The 20,738-nt window shown below is 43.1% G+C and overlaps 1 protein-coding gene across 1 annotated transcript in view; it reads right to left on the bottom strand.

Annotated features, from left to right (window-relative positions):
* Atrn (attractin) overlaps positions 1-15,125 on the bottom strand; it is a 122,075-nt gene extending 106,950 nt beyond the window's left edge. The window contains exon 1 of the mRNA XM_021156919.2: positions 14,634-15,125. Coding sequence (XP_021012578.1) covers positions 14,634-15,043 — 410 coding nt within the window. The 5' untranslated portion in view covers positions 15,044-15,125. The remainder of the gene's footprint in view (positions 1-14,633) is intronic.
* Positions 15,126-20,738: the final 5,613 nt, after the last annotated feature.

Here is a 20,738-nt window from a genome sequence, read left to right as displayed (position 1 = left end):
ACACACACACACACACACACATACACAAAAAAGGAAGGAAGGGAAAAAGGGAGGGAGTCTCATGTGACCTAGGCTGGCTTTATATTTTCCTGCCTCCACCTCCCAGTGTGGAGATAACAGATGTACATCACTGCTTCCACAAAACACTTTTAAATAATTAAGGCGCATCCATACAATAGAATCTACCTACTGGGGCCAGCAAGATGGGTCACGAGGTACTGTCACCAAGGCTGACAACCTGAGCTGGATCCCCACAACCCACACAGTGGAAGGGAGACCCAACTCCCAAAAGTTGTTCTCTGATCTCCACACAAGCAGCATGGTACACCCAGCCTCCCACCAAATAAATAATAAATAAATAAATGTTTAAATATATAAGCATTTCCAGGATCCTTTACTCAGTAATGACAGAGAGAGGAAGCAAGGTACACGCCAGCGAGCTGATTATGCCACTTATGTACAAACTCTGGACAGAAAGCCCATAACACCTGTAGTAACTGTCTTCCATAAGAAAGTAACATATGTGTGTATACACATATATATGAATATATGTGTTGTTTATGAAAATATATATCACAGGGCTGGAGAGACTGCTCAGCAGTTAAGAGCACCATTGCCCTTCCAGAGGACCTAAATTTGGTTCCCAGCACTAACAGGTGGTCCACATTGAGCCTGCAACTCCAGTTCCAGAGGCTCCAACATCCTTTTATGGCTTCAAAGAGCACCTACACGTTCCCATAAATACATACTTACACATAAACAATTTTTTAAAATGCTAATAGCTGGACATGATGTCATATGCCTATAATTCTAACATTGGGAGGCAGAAGCAGGTGGATCTCTTTTAGTTTGAGGCCAGACTGACCTACATAGTGAATTCCAGAACAGCCAGAGTTACAAAGTGAGACCTTGACTCAAAAAACTACATTTGCATAGTTTACTTAGATGTATACAAAGTAACAACAGTAATTGGTTAACCCAAGAAAATCTTCAACAAAAAGCCCGATAGACTCAGGAAAACAATTTTCATATGTGTGTGTATGTATGTGTATACATATACACACACATATATATATATACACATATACATATATACACACATACATACATGTCTATGTATGTGTGTGTGTCTGTGTGTATGTGTATATACACACACATATATATATATACACATATACATATATACACACATACATACATGTCTATGTATGTGTGTGTGTCTGTGTGTATGTGTATATACACACACATATATATATATACACATATACATATATACACACATACATACATGTCTATGTATGTGTGTGTGTCTGTGTGTATGTGTATATACACACACATATATATACACCTACACACACACACATACATACATTTCATTTAAAGCCAGACATAAAGGTTTTACTATACATATTACAACATCTGTAATATTTACTACTTATAATAGTTATATATAAAAAAAATTCAGGAGTACTAGGTGATAAATTCACAGATGTTCATCTTGTTCTTCTGCAGACTTGAAATACAGGAATGAGGATGTAGCTTTTGGTAGAGTGCTTGCCTAACATGGCTAGCACCACCACCACCACCACCACCACAACAACAAGAAAAACCACGCATGTTGGCTCTCTTGGATACATTTCTATTACTGTGATAAAATACCATGATGAAGGCAACTTATGGAAGAATGGGTTGACTTGGGGTTTACGGTGACAAAAGGGTAACAACAGTCCATGAGGTGGCAGGCAACAGGTAATTGGAGCAGCAGAGAGCTCACATCTCTATCCACAAACAGGAGGCTGAGAACTAACTTGAAATGTCATCAGTCCTTTGGAACCTCAAAGCTGGCTTCCGGTGACTTAACTCCCTCCAGCAAGACCATACCTCCTAATAATCCTAATAATCCCATTACCAAGACTTATGGGGACATCTTGTTTAAAACACTACAATGGCATACCACAGTGGCACTTCCTTGTAATTCCAGCACTCAGAAGGTAGAAACAGGAAGGTCAGAACTCAAGGTCCTTGGTTACATGAGACCCTGGCTCAAAACAAAACAAATCAACTCCAGGAACTGACCTCGCACCAAACATCTGATCACTTTTAAGCAAGCAAATACTTTCATCGATGCTGTCAGTGTTTGTCAAGCAGTGGTTCAAAAGCCAAAGTGTGCTAATGACATTTGTTAAAGAGAAACATGATGACATTCAAGTACAAGTTACAGAAGACCATAAATCAATCTCATTTCAAAAGTTTGCCTCACAATCACCTTTGCCACGCTTTCTGACCACAATCTTCTAGAGCTTTGTAAGACACTTCTAGTATTTTAAATGAAAGAAGAAAGGTAAAAAGCAAGAGCCAACTCCACAGCATTATCCTCTGACCTCTGCTCAACTGTCATGGCATGTGCATATCCATATACAATAATAAATGAAATAAAATACTTTTTAGGCAAGGGAAAGTAAAGTAACAATTATAGCAGGCTTGGTCTTTTCATTTACAGGGAAAGGGGGAAAAATAGGAAATGTGCTATTTGTAAGCAGAGAAGTGCTTACAAATACTTGGAAACTATTATTTAGGTTAAAGGAAAAAATATGAGATAATTTTTAAAGCCTATCAGAACAAGAAAATTACTTATTTTTAACAGGAGAAACAGTCAAATTCAATACTTCAATAAATATTTAATCTCAAAAAAAAATGTTGTGGCCCTGGGAATCAAACCCAGGGTAAGCACCTGCTATGCAAGCAACAGGACCACTGTGCTATAGTCGGGTACAGCCCCAACTACAGCCCCCTTCCACTTCAAACTTGAGACAGACACAGACAAACAGACACAGACAGACAGACAGACAGACACATACACACACACACATAGAGAGAGAAGAGATGTTCTCCTTGAAGTTGCTTAGACCTACCTTGAACTCACTCTGTAGACAGGAAGCCCTTGAACTTGTGATGTTTCTGCCTTAGGCCCCAAGTACATAGGCTTACAGGACTGTGCCACCAAGTCCAGTCTGATCTTAAATTAAATGTCATTTTAAATTATCCATAAATCTTGTTTTTCTTTACATAACTGAAAGCACATTAAAATGAAAAACATATTTTAAAAGCTAAAACTCAATTTTCTTTTATATTGCATCATTATAAGCTTTAAAATGTACACTGTAGACTGGACATATACATCAGTGGCAGAGTACTTGTTTAAGCATGTGCAAATCCCTAGATTAAATTTTCAGTGCCCCTCCCCACCAAAAAAACAAACCCCCAAACCTACAGTGTTGTCTTAGGCTTTCAATCACTGTGATAAAACATCATGACTAAAAGCAACTTGGGAGAAAAGGATTGATTTATTTAAGCCTACAGTTCCTCATCACACTTCATCACTGAGAAAAGTCAGGGTAGGAACCTAGAGGCAGGAGTGATACAGAGGCCAGGGAGGAGGGAGTGCTGCTTGCTGGCTTGCTCCTCATGCCTTGCTCAGCCTGTGATCTTTGAGTATCCAGGACCATCGATGGCACTGTCCACAGTAAATATTAATCATCAATCAAGAAAATCCATCACAGGCTTCCCCATGGGCCAATTTGGCTGGGGGCTATGGTGGTTTAAAAAAGAATGGTCCCATAGATTCATACATTTAGTTCCCAGTCAGTGGAACTGTTTATAAAGGATTAGAAGGTGTGGCCTTAGTGGAGGAGGTATGTCACTGAAGGTGGGCTGTGAGGTTTCAAAAGCCCAGGCCAGGTCTAGTATCTCTCTCTCAGCTACTGCTCCAGTGCCATGCCTACTTGCCAGCCAACACACTTCTTGACACAATCAATGGTCATGGACTCACCCCCTAAAACTGTAAGTAAGGCTCCAATTAAATGTTTTTCGTATAAGCTTTAGTTTGCCTTAACCATGATGTCTCTTCAGAGGAAAAGCACAGTAACTAAGACAGGAGCATTTTTTCATTTGAGGTTTCCTCTTCCCAGATGATTCTAGTTTGTGTCAAGGTGATATAAAACTAACCAGCACAATTATGATTCTTATTAACAAATTATTTTACAAGATTTATAGTGCATGCCTGTTATCACAGTACTGCAGGCTGGCCTAGGCTACATACAGAGTTCAAGGGCAGCCTGAAATACAGAGTGAGACTATTTCAATTGGGGGCAGATGGGGTGTGGATCTAGCATGTGGTGGTGTGGTGGTGCACACCTTTAATTCCAACACTCAGGACAAAAAGGCAGGATATTTCTGTGAGTTCTAGGCCAGCCAGTCTACATAGGAGTTATAGGTCAGAACTAAACAGTAAGATTCTAACTCAAAACAACAAAACACATAACATGATTACACAACAGAGACAGGGAGGAAATGGCACTGCAAGATGGATGGTTCTTGAGGACAGGTGAAATCCCAGCACCCACCCACCCACCCACATCAGAGCTCACAGCTGCCTGCAACTCCAGCTCTAAGGGATCCAACGTCTTCTGACTTCCTTGGGCACCCATGCATATGTGTACATACTCTTACACAGACTCACAGTCTCACACACACACACACACACACACACACACACACTTAATTTTTAGCTCAAGGACAATTTTATTTGAGTTTAAAAGAAATCTGCCCAGAGTCAGCAAGCTATGAATCTTAGCAGCTGCCCTGAGCAGGACAGTGGAGGGGAGGAGGAGAAAAGTCCTGCAGTTTATGCCATAACGGATGTCAGGGGACACATGGCAGGGAGGGGGGCTTTAAAGGAAGAGTAAGGAAGTCGAAATGTGAGGAATACCAACGCGTTAGGGAGAGCATGCTTAGAAAAGATAATTTAGAAAAGCTGCAGCTGGGTAAACTACTGCCAAAAAGAAAGACTTCTTTTAAAAAGAATACAAAAAAGACCAAGAGGAATTAAATGAAAATTTCATTCACTTAATAACTACCATATGTTAGTCAATTCAAATTCTAAAGTAAAATATGCAATTCATCCATGACTTTAATTTTTATAAATGAAAAATAAAGAATTCTAAACAAGTAAATATGCAGATACATAGATCTAATGTTCACTTAAAAAGTAACTTGGAGGAGAGAAAAAATCTGAAGGCTTGAAGAATTACAAATTGAAAGGTTAAAATCAAATTATGATCTCAAATGATAAAAGAAAAGCAGTTAATGTCCCAGATGGTTATGGTGGTGCATGCCTAAGACCCCAGCACTCAGAAGGCTGCCTCACATGCCACAGACAAGGAAAAGAGGTTGTGGATAGCCAGAGACACAAAACTCCAATTCTCGAGAAATGGAGGGAGAATGGAGGGGAAAAAAAGGAAGAAAGAAAAGCAACTGAAAGATGTGGCATAACAGAACAAGAAAAAAAGTACAAGAGAGCAATCCTAAGAAGAAAAACCAAAGCTAGAAAATGTCAAGTCCATAGCCCTGCTTCATTTGAAAGTGTAAGGAGGGGAAAAGGAAAGGAAGCTGCAGCTTGAAAAGCAGGGCCGCAGAGGTCTGTTTAAGGGAAACCAGTTTCAGACACAAGCATTTCACAAAGTACAACCGCAGCTTCATTTTACTTCTGAAAACAATTTCATATTAAAACCAAAAATTAACATACAATGTCTGTCCAGCCAGTCAGTTCTGTATTTAATTCAAGATAAGCTACAATTGTATTAAATCCATAGTCATACTTAGTAAAAAAAAAAAAAAAACCTGTTTTAGTGGTAAATATACCCTGCTCTTCTGTATTTTATATTCATGCCTCTATACTGTAGTAAACAAAACTATCTGACTATCTTGGGAACCTTTAAGAGAAGTAACCTATGATAATGTGTTACATAGTATCAGGCACTGAGCAATCCTACTTGATTAGCCCTCCCTCCCTATGAAACTTGACATAGCAGGAACTTTCAATTTAATTGACAAGATATCAAGTCTAAAGCTTAAGAAGAATAGAAACTGTAGTACCTCACAACCTCAGAAGGTATGGCTTTGGGAGCGGCCTGGCCCAGAGGTTCACTAAGTCGGGTCTAAAGCACTGTTTCCTCTGCCATCCTCCCTCCTCTGGAATGTGCCCTGATTTGGGGTGAATTCCTGTCCACACAGCACTGTTAGCTGCATCTGTTCTAAAGCCCGTCACTACAGAAAAGACAAAGCATCTCCTTCATAAACCCCACAGAGGAGAAGTCTCCAGCAAGTCCTGAGACTCCCTTTCATTAGACAGCTTAGGTCACATGCCAGTCTCCAAACAATCACAACCAAAAACTGGCAGCCTCAATGGTGGGTACCCTCAGTCAAGGACACACCCTGAAGCTGCAGGCTCTTAGGAAGGGAAAATAGAAGGTCACTGTCACCTTCTAGTCTCCTTTCCTTCCAATCCACCTCCATTCGCCACCCCGGGTGCACATAAACACTGGCTTCTTCAACAATCTCCATTAACTACTGTACGTTGAACTCTGTCCTATAAAAATGTATGTTGAAGCCCTAACCCTGGTTACCTGTCAGTGTGATTTTTGGCTCTTTGCAGATACAATCAGATTAGGAAAAGGTCATACATGTACATGTGATGTGATTCTGTGTCAGAGTACCATGTAAGAATGACTGATGGGGGCAGAGACTAAGCTTGCCACGGAGTGACAACGATTGTGATCCTCCGAAAGCTAAGGCGAGGCATGGAGCATATTCTCTCCAGTCTTCAGAAGTAGGCGTGCACTATTTTTACCTCATTTCAGACATGCACCCTCAAGAACTATGAGAGAACCCGTTGACAAGCCAGCAGCGTGTAGTGTAATAACACACTAGGAAATGAAGGCACTAAGTATGATAACCCATGCTTTGCCTGTGCAAAAACTCTTGATTCCTGCTGCAATATCTTTCTTCCTCAGAGAGAGTAATCACACTCAGACTCGTAGATTTTCTCAAAGTCCTTTCCTCTCTGATGTTGTCTATCAGAGCCCGCAAAAGACTGAATCTTTCTAACACATTCTAGTCCAGCACCATATACTACCTGCATAATAACCATTCATAAGATAACTTATGAATTGAACAGGTTGATGGCTCAATTGAAAAGAAGGTAATGTCAGGAAAGCCAGCTACTGCTATAAGGAACTAAAGATATGCTGGGCAAGGTGGCACACACCTTTAATCCCAGCACAGGACCTCTACGGCCTCAAGGCAAACCTGATCCAGAGTTCCAGACTAGCCAGGGCTAGTCAGTGGTACCCTGTGTCAAAAATAAAGGAAAATTCTTTAAGTAACTGAAAATAAGATCTGGTATCCTCCTACAAGCCCAGTACTTGGGAGGAGTGGGCAGGAGGACCAGCATTTTAAGGCCATCCTAGGCTACACAGGAAGTTCAAAAACAGCCCAGAAAAGCCATTTAAAAATGGACTGGAGGTTTAACTCACTGGAAAAAAGCTAGCCTAGGAAGGGCAAGACCCCGAGTTCAGTCCCCAGCTTTTTTGGGGGTGAGGGGATATACAGAGAGGGAGTAAACGTGGGATTCAGCAGAGACCAAAAACAAAACAAACAAAAAACTAAAAACAAAAAACCTACAAAGTGGAAGGGTTTGTCTATAAAAAGGATACACATAAAGAGATGAGAGCCAAAAAGCCAGGCGTGGTGGCTCACGCCTTTAATCCCAGCACTCAGGAGGCAGAGGCAGGCGGATTTCTGATTTCGAGGCCAGTCTGGTCTACAAACTGAGTTCCAGGACAGCCAGGGCTATACAGAGAAACCCGGTCTTGAAAAACCAAAAAAAAAAAAAAAAAAAAAAAAGAGAGAGAGAGATGAAAGCCTAGTGTTCAAGGCCATTCTGTAGCTAAGAGGAATCTGGTTTCTTTTCTGAGTTTTTATTCATTTATTGGGGAGAGGGGCCCAAACGTTTGCCACACTGCCTATGTGTGGAGGGTCAGAGAAAAACTTGCCAGCATTTATTTTCTCCTTCCACTGTGTGGGTACTATGGATAAAACTCAGATTGTCAGGCTTGGCTACATGTGACTTGACTTCCAAAAGAGGGTAAAAATCCTGTAAAAGGGGTCGGGCGTGGTGGCGCATGCCTTTAATCCCAGCACTCAGGAGGCAGAGGCAGGTGGATTTCTGAGTTCAAGACCAGCCTGCTCTACAGAGTGAGTTCCACTTAGAAGAAAGGCATACTTGCTGAGCAGTGGTGGCGCACGCCTTTAATCTTAGCACTCAGGAGGCAGAGGCAGGCTGATCTCTGAGTTCAAGACAGCCTGTTCTACAGAGTGAGTTCCAGGACAGCCAGGGCTAAACAGAGAAACCCTGCCTCAAAATAAATAAATAAATAAATGAATAAATAAATAAATAAATAAATCCTGTAAAAGGATTTTTCTGCCAGTAACAATGGCTCTGTCTAGAATCCTAATAGTTGAGAAGCTGAGGCAGGAGGATCACAAGGAATTCAGGACTATCCTGGACTACAGAGTGGGACCCTGCAAAAAGAAAAACCTTTTGAGTATAACAATGGCACATTTTTAAGAGATTGTATGACAACATGTGGGAGGACATTGCAGATCTGAGAGACCAATTATGTAGGCTACAGCACAGACAGGCTAGCAATAAGGTGAAGGTCCAGGTGCAGGTAAGACAGTAGGAGACTAATAAAACTTTAGACAGATACAAAGAGCAACAAAAGAAAAAAAGTGAGAAAGAAAGGACTGTTTCCTTTTTTTTTTTTTTTTTTTTTTTTTTTTTTTTTTGGTTTTTTGAGACAGGGTTTCTCTGTAGAGCCCTGGCTGTTCTGGAACTCACTTTGTAGACCAGGCTGGCCTCGAACTCAGAAATCTACCTGCCTCTGCCTCACGAGTGCTGGGATTAAAGGCATGCGCCACCACCGCCCAGCCCCTTTTACAGGATTTTTACCCTCTTTTGGAAGTAAAGTCACGTGTAGCCAAAGCTGACTATTTTCTTTTCAATGGGGATATGAAGTCTGTTTGGTGTTGGGCTCAGCTCAGGAGGAGCTGACAACAAAACATCCCAATAAAGATGCCAGGAAATGACAGAAATGATAGAGAGGTGCCGGAGAAACAGAAGACAAGAAATATGTATCAGTTATATGGGTAAAGGTGACTTTCATTAGAGTCCCAAGAATTATATTACAAAGACTTAGCTAAGCATGGTAAGTCATACCTGCAATCTCGGCACCTGAAGGGCTGAGCTGAGGCATTACTGTAAGTTTGAGACTAGCCTAGTCTACATAGCAAGCTGTATCAGACCAATCCACAAATAGTAACGTACAGGAAAATCTCAGCACCAGTTACTATGGGCTGTGCCCTAAGCTCTCTTCCAAACTCTGAAATAGCACACACACACACACACACACACACACACACACACACACACACACACACGGAAGATAAGAACACAAGCTGGGCTCCAAGTTAACAGCAAGAATCACCTCCTAAGTCCTACAAAGAACCTGACTTGCCATTCTCGGCAACTGTTACTTTCAGAGCTCCCTCTCTGTTACAAGGGCATTTGCTTCCTCAGACCAGCAGCCAGTTCTAGCAACTAAGGTACTATGCTATCTTTCCTATTATAAAAACCCATTTTGCTTCCTTTATTTTTCAAAGCATTTGCTGGGATAGAAATCTATTTTGCTTCCTATATTTTTCAAGGCATTTGCTGGAATCAAGACAGTCCTACCAAAAGATCATTTGCAAAAGTAACTGGACTCAGACAAAAATGAAAAGCCAAACAGTATCACAGACAGCAGGATTTCAGAATCACATAAGGCCTAAGTTCAAATTCCAACTTCACCCAAGTTCTATGGCCTTGAACAAGTTATCCAATACATCTACAAACTCTGTACTTAGGTTTCACTCCGTGGTAATACATACCTAGCATATAAAAAGCCCTGAGTCCCATCCCCAGCATGGAGATAGGAAAAAACAAAACAACAAACAAACAAAAAAACAAAACAAGAATACTTCAAGGTAGGTGAAGGTACTTGCCACTTAGCCTGGCAACTTGAATTTGATTTTCAGAACCCACCTGGGAAAAGAACCAACTCCATAAGATTGTCTTCTGACCTATATACAGGCATGTCTGCCTATATATAAACACCCTGCACTCATACACAAGCAGCAACCTTTAAACCCCCTCCCCACTTCAAACTCAATTTTCCTACCTATGAAATGGGAACACTAAGAATTAAGGGGTAATTTCTAAAAGACATTTGGCATAATACCTGAAAAAAAAAAGTGGAAAAATACTTGAAATGAAGGGAGACGATGCTGTGACCACCATCACTACTGTGAAAGCATACACTGCCACAAAACCAATGCCAGTAAGTGCTTTCTTCTCCAGGAAGTTTGTCTTAATAATGCAGGCAATTATACAGACCCAATCTAGGTTTTTCCCTTTAATCTTCCAAGTTTGGTACAGAAGTAACTTAAAGAATTAAATGTATGTTAATTTCACAAACATACTTAATATATTTAACCTTTAAGTTAATAGAGGTATATTTATTCTCGTAAGAAAAATTTTAACAGTAGTATCACAAATAGAAAATGATGATCACTGAATTATGAAGATTCACATAAAAATTAAAGTGTATTATCTTAATAACCATTCAGCTATAGTTATTTTTATTGAACTGATACTATTAACTTATTCTCTATAACCATTCATTTAGGAAAAAAAGTGATTTACTATACACATAAAATAATTCAAATTTTATACCACATCCTGAGTTTCCTGAGGATAAAGTGCTATACCCCTGCCTAAATTAGGCATACAATGAACCCAGTGATAGTGTTAGTAAAATCTAATGCTTCATTATCCTACATTCCTTTCAAGTAACAAAAAAAACAAAAAAACAAAAAAAACAAAACCCTACAGTCTCTAACACAGGACTTACATAATAAATAAGTCTTAAACCCTGGGCCAGCACGATAGTTTAGTGGGTAAAAGCACATGACATACAAGCTTGACAGCTTGAGATCAAGCTCCAAAACCAAGTTATCCTGACCTCTGCATACATGCACGAGTGTGCACAGAAACAGGTGCCATGACTTGATGCCATCTAAACCAAAATGGCAGGCTTGGGAATGTAGCTCAATGGTAAAGTGTTTGCCTAGCATGCCTGAGGCTCTCGAGTCAAGAGTAAGCATATCACTGAGAATAAGAATTAAGCCAAAAAATGTATTCATTCAATGCCTCTTAGTTTAACTTGAAGAGGGAAGAGGAGGAAGAAAAGGAGGGGGAGAAGTTGATGGTGAAGAAGGGAAACCCAGGACACATATCAATCCGGTAAGCAAACGCAACATTAACTCGTTACTCACTCTCGGTGAAAAATTAGTCAACTAAAGTTTTCCCAAAGACTCTAGCTTGCTCCTTTTCGCTCATTTTGGTTTCGGAGACAAGCCCAAGTAGCCCCAGGTTACTCTTGAACTTATTCTGTAGCCGAAGCTTGCCTCGAACTGTTCCTCCAGCCTCAGCTTCCCAACAGCTGTGATTATAGGCGTGAGACAGATGTCCTGTCAGGAAATATATAATCTATTTTTTCAGTTCCTTTAGACTTATTTTATTTGTACTGTGCACTACACATTGCATAGCATCCATGGAGCAGAAGAGGCCACCAACCAGGACTCAGAACCAATGGGCCAACTCTCAAGCCCTATTTTTTTTTTATTCATTTTTTATTTTTTAAGATAGACTCATAAAGATCAGAATGGTCATAAACTTGCTATGTCACCCAAGGGTGACTTTGAATTCCTGACCTCCAAAGTTCTGAGATTATAGGTGTGTGCTACAACTCCTGGCCTTTTATTGTTTTAACAATTCTAGAAGCCACTTACTATAATAGTATTGTCAGAGGCAGTCTTAATTGAGCCTTAATGAGCACAAGCTCAAAGGGAATGTCTGTGACAGTCACTTACATATGAGAGTAGCTGAGGCACTATCAGGAGTGCCTGTCCTGTTTTAAAAGGCTCTTCTCTGAACTATTCATGCAGACACTCAGATCTCTTTCTCTCCCTGGCAAGCCCTCTTACAGGTAAGTAACCTCAACCAACAAGGAACATGTGCCAGGCACATACCTTGAAAACTCCCCAAACTCTGTATATAAATCTAAGCTTATCTCAGCCTAGCCCTACCTATGTCCCTGTGCCTCTCAATCACCCAAAGTAAGAGCTAGCCTTTTCTCCTCACTATCGTGTTCTCATGTCCAAGAACAAACCGATCGGAAAGAGAGACCTAACCATTTTATCTCTATACTACCACACAATATCTACCTCGTCTCTACCAGCAGCAGTGGTGTCTGGCTCTGACCTACACCAGCAGTCTCTATCAACTGCCCATAACATCTCATGCCCGTAGCACAGGTTTTCAGAATTTGAAGGTCCCTCCATCAATCCCCCTGATCTTGGAAGCATCTAAAGTCAACTGACCTTTAAGGCTATTCCCTTTCTGGTTCCGGTCTCTAAGTCTATAATTTCATGAAAACAGAGTGACCTGTTGCATCCCATTGCTCTTTGGTGAAAGGTCAAATCCTAAATCCACTTCCTACCTCTATGTGGCATAGCACTGCACCGACCTCTCTCTGCAGTCTTGGTCCCTTTTGCTCTCTCTACTATGGACACTGGATCTCCCCTCTAACCTATCTTGATGTCCAACTCATCCCCCATCCTGCCCCTCAGGAGTATCTCAACAGAAAGATGAATCTTAGTCTCACTCTGAAAGGAGCTGGCTTCTACCGCTGCCCTCACCTCCACAATCATGCAAAATTACAATATATTGATTACTGGATTTAAAATTAAGTAATTTTAAAGAATTATTTATTGGGGGGCGGGTTAAGGGGGCAGGATGGCACATGCCTTTAATCCCAGGTCTTGGGAGGCAGAGGCAGGCTGATCTCTGTGAGTTTGAGGCCAGCCTGGCCTACAGAGTAAGTTCCAAATTAAAACTATTTATTTTTATTTCCTGTGTAAGTGTTTTGCCTGCATGTGTGCCTGGTGCCTGAAATCAGAAGGCGGCATGACATCCCCTGGAACTAGAGTCATAAATGATCATGAGCCACCATGTAGGTGCTGGGAACCTAACCCCAGTCCTCTGCAAGAGCAACAAGTGCTCTAACCACTGAGCCATCTCTCCAGCTCCATTATGGTATTTCTTACTCCCAAACGAAGAGTTAAGTTCTACAAGAATAAAATTACATACAACGTGTTTACCACTGTATCTCGAAGCCTAAAATCACAACACTATTAGACCCTAAACTATTAGACCAACCCCCAAAACACTGGTGCTGAGGTTACTTGGTTTCTCCATTGTAAAACTTAAGAGTTCATCTTGTCACTGATCTCTGAGTCCCCTAGAAGATCTGACAGAGATCTATTACTTTAATATTCCAAACTTCTCCCTTACAACTCTCTTCTACTACAGGGGCACTGGCAAAACTCCACCTTCTGGACCCTACCACTGTGTCTGCATCTTTTTTTTCCATCTGGAATTCTTCTCCCCAACTTCATGCTTGCAAATCCTACTTAACCTCACATGCTCAAATTCAATGTCACCTCCTCCTCCAAGACTTCTCTGCTTACTTTTAGCCAGTCACACACTCTCTGCCCCTTCATTTCCACAGGTTCTCTTATGCCAGGTTCAGGCCTCACTCAGATCAAATGACACTCAAATGAGTGGCTTCTAATGTCACCACTTATCGGAATCCTGTAAGACTGACCACCTGTTTGTATTTTGCTTTTAGCATTTACTACTATCTGAAATTATCCTGCTCATTCCTTTTGTCTAGTTCCTTGTTGACTGCCTGTCAGCCCTCACTAGAACACTAGCAAGAATCAATCCTACACCACGTTCACATTCCCTCACTTTCCCACGTCAGATGGGGAACCCAGTCAACAAATATCTGCCCGAGATATGGATGACACTGTAGGTCTTATAACTTCGGATTCTGTGTACAAAAACTTCCCCTTGCTGTGTTCCTAACTTCTTGTGGACCACATCAAACTCTGGATGATGAATCTACCTGTGTGCATTATCCAAAAATTCTCTCACAACAGAAGCAAATAATAGATAAAAGCTAATTAATAAGTGATCTCTCCAAGAGGTTCTGCCCCAAACCAAGCCAACTGCATGTTGTGGAGAATCTAAGGCTAATAGGAGTCTCCTCTCTAGACAACCCCGTTCCAATATGCCAACAGTGAGGATCCAAAAACTAGTTTCTTCACTTTCCTTGGAACAACAATCAATGGTACTTTTATCCCTGAAATCTTACAACCCAACCCTACCTTCTATTTTCACCCAACATGTCACTTCCTCGGCTGTACTTCTTCCAGACACTCATATCTCCAATCTCTTGGGCTGATCAAAGGCAGTGCTGAAGAACTCACCCACTCACCGTTTCCTTGATACCTCGCTTATCCTAAATAAGCCCGTTTTCGAGGTGGGCTTTTATACTCTTCAGGACCCAAATCTAACCCACAGCAACAAATGCCTCCCGAGTGTTCCCGTTCCTTCTCAATCTTCCACCACAGGTAGACCCCAAGGCCACCAAATGAACATTCATCCCTCCAGGAGGCAAGCGATCATCAAACACAGTGGGGCAAGCCCTACCCTCGCGATTTCAAGCCCTGTACCAGCCTTGGGCCTGGAACGTCAGGCTGGGCCTGCACTCCCCACCCGCACTCACCTGAAGCGGCCCCCGCAGTGCTGGCATTGCTCGCCCACCCAGCCCGTGGGGCAGACGCACTGGCCGGTGCCAGGGTTGCAGCGGCCGCCGTTGACACACGGCCGGTCACATTCCTTGGCCTCGGCTCCGGCCGAGCCCGACACCGCCGCCGCCACCGCAGCGGCCTCGGCCTCCCGGGGCAGCGGCAGCAGCAGCAGCAGCGAAAAGAGCAGCGGCAGCAGCGGCGGCGGGGACAGCGCCCGCGAGAGCACCCGCGGGAGACACAGCCGGGCGCGCGGCCCCGGCCTCCAGGCCCCTGTCGCGGTGCAGGGTCGGTGCTGCCTGCCCTTCCTGCCCGCGGGCGCTGCTGTCGCCGTCGTGCTCCCCCTCAGCCGCGCCTCAGTCGCCGCCGCCGCCGCCACCGCCACCATCTTCCTGGGGCTGAGCCGGCGCCCAGCGAACACATACACACCCCGCACGCCGGCTCCCCTTCGCCTGGCCGTGCTAGGCGGGGCCGGGCGACGGTGGCCCGGCGGGTCCATACTCAAGGCGGGGCTCCGGCTGTGCGTCGGGCGGGGGCGGGGCTGGCATGAGCGGGGGGCGGGGCCAGGGCCGTGGTCTTCCGGCGTGCCCAGCGTGTAGACCTGCTCAATGCCAGGGTCTTAACGCGGATGAGCATCGCCTAGTCTACGGAGGCTCTTTGCTTTCCGCACCGCACTACGACGAGGTAGCCAGTACCTCCTTACAGTGGCTGCCTGGCTCTGCTAGACAAGCTGACTATGGTAAGTGTTACCCTTTGGACGCCTCCAAAGCTCAGCTTGTAACCCCAACTCCATTTTGGTGAGAAACCGGACCCAAAAGGCAAATGATGTCCTGTGTTGCTAGCTGAGACCTGAAGAAGTAGTACTTAACTGCATTCGCGTTTCTAAACTAGGGATAACAAAATGGCACGTGTGTTAATTAAGCACCTGCATATGAATAGATATGTAACCGACTGAATGCACACACAGCCAGGCTTTCCTTGATAGGGAGCGGATTGAACCAGTGGCAGACCAGGTCTATGTGTACCTTAAATTCTGCAGAAGTTTAGCATTATCTTGTACCCCACGACCTATCCATATTCTCTGAAGAACAGCCCAGAATCACCTGGAGCACTCTCAGCTTGCACACCCTTCTTGCTAACGCCAGTGCCTCTCCTACTCCCAATGATACATGCTTCCCAATGGGCCACTACCCTGGAGTGTATGCTGGACCTTGACTCTATTAAACCGATAGAAGGATATGGTAAAGAGATAACGTGTCAGTTCCAGCTCTGATCTTATTTTTTTGTTTCTTTTGTTGCTTGGTCTGGTTTGGGAGGTATTTGTTTATTTGTTGTCCTGGGATTCTCCTGCTCTTCCACCTTGGAAAGATTCATACAGAGGTCATATGGAGAGAAAAGGTCCCAGGCAAATGAATCTGGTAAGCTTATAGTTGGAAGGACAGTCACTGAGTGAAGAAGCCATCTGGGTTGTTTTAGCCATCTGAGTTGTTCCACTAAAAGAATAGATAGATAGATAGATAGATAGATAGATAGATAGATAGGAGAACTATTAAGTTGGCTTACAGGATGCAGTCCAAGTAGTTCAACAATGGCTGTCCCACTCTAGAAAGGATCAGAGTCTGGTAGTTGCTCGATCCACAAGACTGGACTCCACCGTCCCAGTTTGGTGCTGGAGTCCTAAAAGATTCCTGGAGATCGCACTGCTGATCCAACGAAGTCAGTTCTAATATCAGAGAGGTAACACTGCAGAAACTTGATAGATGACCTTCCCTCCAAGAATAAGAACAAGCAGACAAAAAGCAAGTTTCTTCTTCTCTGTCCTCTGATCTGCCATGAGAAAGTGCTGCACAGATTCAGAATGGGTCTTCCTGCTTCAGGTAATCTGATTAAGACCATTCTTCATGGCCAAGAAATGGTGGCCCACACCTTTAATCCCAGCACTTGAGAGGCAGAGGCAGGTGGATCTCTGTGAGGCCAGCCTGGCCTACAGAGCGAATTCCAGAACAGCCACGGCTACATAGAGAATCCTAGTCTTAAAAGTAAAAACCAATTCTTCCCAAGAATGCCTATGTGCTTGTGTTGTAATTGATCCCAGATACAGTCAAGTTGACAAGCAAGATTTCTCATCATGTCTACATTATCTAAATAGGAACAAATCTTTCCTATGTCTCATCTAGTGAGAGGCCCATTGCTCTTTCAGGCAATGTTTGAAGCCTGCTTTAGAGAGGCTAATCAGAACTTTGCCTCATAATCTTGGGCTGTGCAGAGTATACTTATGCAGGTACTTGAGAGTTTGGGCACCTGGTCCTGGAAAACAAAGAAAACCTCACATACATGCGTGGAACCTCTCTGATTAACCTGGGAGTAGAGAATTGGAGTGCATCCATACTCAGACACCAGTGTCCAGTGCAGGCCCTGGCCTTGCTCACTCTGCATCCCCTGAAGGCCTGGTAGAGCTGAACTGCATACACAGCAGCCTCACCCCAGCTATCCCAGGGCTCCAAAACCAGATTCCAGTCTTCACATTTGTTCATTTCTTTGTCTTTTCTCTTTCTCCTCTACAGTGTTCTACATATGGCTGTATATGATGAAAGAAGGAAGCAGGAGACATGGACCTACCATGGTCATGCGGTAGACTACACGGTTACAAAGTCTCCTATTGAATCTCACCTATCCCGCCCACCTCTCCCCTTCCCTCCCCGCCTCCCAGGCTCCTGTTTTACCCTTAGCTCCCTGCTTCTGGCACTGTTTGGAATCCTGTGGGCTGAGCTGCCTTGGAGCATGCTCCTGCCTCTGGTTCTCCTTGCTTTCCCTGATTCTGTATTGCTACCATGTAAGCCACCCTCCACTCCATGCATCTCTCTGCCACAGACAGCTGCCAGGAACTCTGCCACGCCTTCCCTGTGTGAGAGACTAAAATCCTTCTGTTAACAAGAGCCAAAATAGATACTTCTTCCCTTAAGTTGCTTTTGTCAGGGCATTTTGCTCACAGAAGCACAAAAGAGGCTAACACTGTCTCCTGCCATGAAGAGAGGAAGCCTTTTTGGGATTTTACAGTCTGAGATTCCTGGGTCACACAAAACCTTGACGATTCTTTCCAGCTGTCTCGGAACACTTGCTCTGGGGAAAGCCAGGGGCATCAAAGAATTCCACTTTTCTGAAATTGCCATACTGGAAGGTAGCTGTGCTCCAACCTTTCTAGTCTACAGCCACTCAAGTCTTCTCACTTGAGTACCAGATAATCAAATAGCCAAGACAAGGAATCCTTGCCAAACACAAGTTACTAGGATATGAGCAAAATAAGTAAGAGTACTTGTTTAAGTCAGTAAGTTTGGGAATGACTGGTTACACAACAGAAAACTAACATATCCTGTAACTCACTTTCAACAAGGACAAGAGGTCTAGTGATGTAGACCCAATTAAGAATTCATCAAGAAAGGGCTGGTGAGACTACACATGGTGGTATATGACTCCAGTCCCAGCACTGGGGAGGCAGAGGCCAGTGAATCTTTGTGAGGCCAGCCTGGTCTACAGAGTGAGTTCCAGGACAAATCAGAGATACATAATAGACAGATCCTATTTAAAAGATTTTTAATAATAAAAAAAAAAGAAAGAAAGGGTTGGCTCAGTGGGTAAAGAAAACTGGCAACTTAAGTTCAACCCCTGAAACCCACATAAAGGGAGAAGGAGAGAGCTGACTCCACAACATTGTATTCAGGCCTCCATACTCATCCCATAGCATAAGCACACAGCAATAAATTTAAAACAAACAAAAATACTCACCTAGGGGTAGTAACACATGCTCTTTCAATCCCAGCACTTGGGAGGCAGGGGTAGGTGGATCTCTGAGTTCAAAGCCAGCCTGGCATACAAAGTGAGTTCCTGGCCAGTCAGGGCTATGTAGAAGAAGATCCTGTCTCAAAAAAAAAAAAAAAAAAAAAAAGAATGAATGAATGAATGAATGAATGAATGAAAAAAGGAAAGGAAGGAAGAGAAAGGAATAAAGAAAGAATTCAGTATGATCATAAAATCAAATATACACATAGATAGTAAGCTATGTGTCATGTCTGGTCAGGCCTCTGAAAATATGTCTTTTGAGCTCTATGTATTAGTTATGTTTAAAATGTCTGAGAAAAAGCAAGTTGGAGGCTGGAGAGACTGCCCTGAGGTTAAAGCTACTTGCAGACGATCCAGGTTTAGTTCCCAGCACCCACTTGGTGGTTCATAAATAGCTTCCATTACTCTAGCTCTGGGGGATCTAGATAATCAGATGAGATCTTCTGATCTTTTCGTGTACCAAGTATGCACATAGTACACACACATACATTCAGGCAAAACACTCGTAAAATGCATCTTAACTGGAGGAAAAGCATGCTAAGGAGTAAATGTTTACTTTGGCTTATAATTCCAGAAGGGATACAGTCCATCGCAGCAGACAAGACGTGGCAGGAATATAAAGGTGGCCTGGCACATAGGAAACAGAAAGATCAGACTTTATCTATACATAGGTAGCAGAGGGAAATAACAGGAAGTGGGACCAGGCTATACAACATCAAAGCCTGATCTAAAGACAGCAAGCCTTCACTTCCTAAAGGCTCCATAATCTCCCCCAAACAGTGCCATCAACTGGAGGCCAAGTATTCAAATACCCGAGCCTATGAGGATTTTTCTCATTCACACCACAACTCCATAAGCCTTTGTACCCAGAATTCACGCTACCCTTTCTTCACTGGTCCTTCCTCGAGCAACCATTTCCAGGTCCCAGAAATGTTACTGCCAATGACAAACAAAACCAGGAATGCTTTAAGTCTAGGCTGTAAATAGAAGAATCATTATGAACTGCCTGGTTATGAACCTCCATACAGGTGCCAGGGAACTGAACCTGGGTCCTATGAGCCTACTGGGGTCTGTGGTGGTTTGAATGAGAATGGCCCCCACTGGCTCATTGAAGACCTGGTCCTCAGTTGGTGGAACTGTTTGGGATGGGTTAGAAGGTATGGCCTTGTTGAAGAAGGTGTGTCGATAGGAGTGGGCTCGGAAGTTCCAAAAGCCCATGCCAGGTCCAGTCTCATGCTCTCTCTGCCTCTGCTTGTAGATCCCCATGTAAGCTCTTAGCTACTGCTCCAGTGCTATGCCTGCCTGCCATACTTCCTGTCATGATGATAATAGACTCACCCTCTGAAACTGTAATTAAGCTCCCAATTAAATGCTTTCTTCTGTAAGTTGCTTTGGTCATGATCTGTCTTCACAGCAATAGAACAATAACTAAGACAGGGCCATTCTCATTCAAACGACCTATGAGTAGTGCTTACTCAGATGAGTTAATTAATGCCTCTGCCACCGGGGTTCTTACTCCCATGACACTGGGTTAGTTTCCAGGAGAACAGGTTGTTATACAGTGAGTTCAGCTTCCTTGGGTTTCTCTTGCTTCTCTTTGAATAGACTTACTTACCTGCTTCTTGCCATTGTGGGTTGAAACATAAGTTTCTCACTACATCATAGTCTTGGGCATCCTTAGATGCCAAATCAACTTTTCCAATTTCAGATATTCTGTTAATGGCAACAGAGAATAGACTAAGACAGTGTCTCCAAAAGTGGAGCCTGAAGCATCATTTGAAGAAATGGTTTATTAAGAGAGTGTTATAAGAAATGCAGTGAAAGAGGAAGGGAGAAAAATCAGGCCATTAATCACTTCCAACTTTCAGAATTTTTGGGTGGAAGAAAAGGTTTTTTACATCTTTGCCATTGGAAAGACATTCCTGGTTTCTCTGGAGAACTTTGTGCTGTGCACCCAACACCTGTGGCGGCCTTGCTGGCTATAAGACCTCAGAACCAAAGAGAGAGCATGACTCTTCTTAAAATGAAGGAGTGTATGCTCAAGATGAAACTGAAGTCTACTTAGGTGTGATGAACATGTGTATAAAGCAAAAAAAAAAAAAAAAAAAAAAAAAAAAGAACTCCAGGACTCCTGGAGGGAAACCAAACAAAGTAAGAGTAATGGCCAGGGGTGGAAGTTGGGGAATCCAGGCCTGTGGTGGTTTGAGTGAGAATGGCCGTTGTCACACATTTGAATGGTTGGTTCC

This window comes from Mus caroli, chromosome 2, assembly GCF_900094665.2.
Source record: "Mus caroli chromosome 2, CAROLI_EIJ_v1.1, whole genome shotgun sequence".
Taxonomy (NCBI): Eukaryota; Metazoa; Chordata; class Mammalia; order Rodentia; family Muridae; genus Mus; species Mus caroli.
Note: the sequence above shows the minus strand (reverse complement) of the source record. Positions and strands in the feature narration are given on the sequence as shown.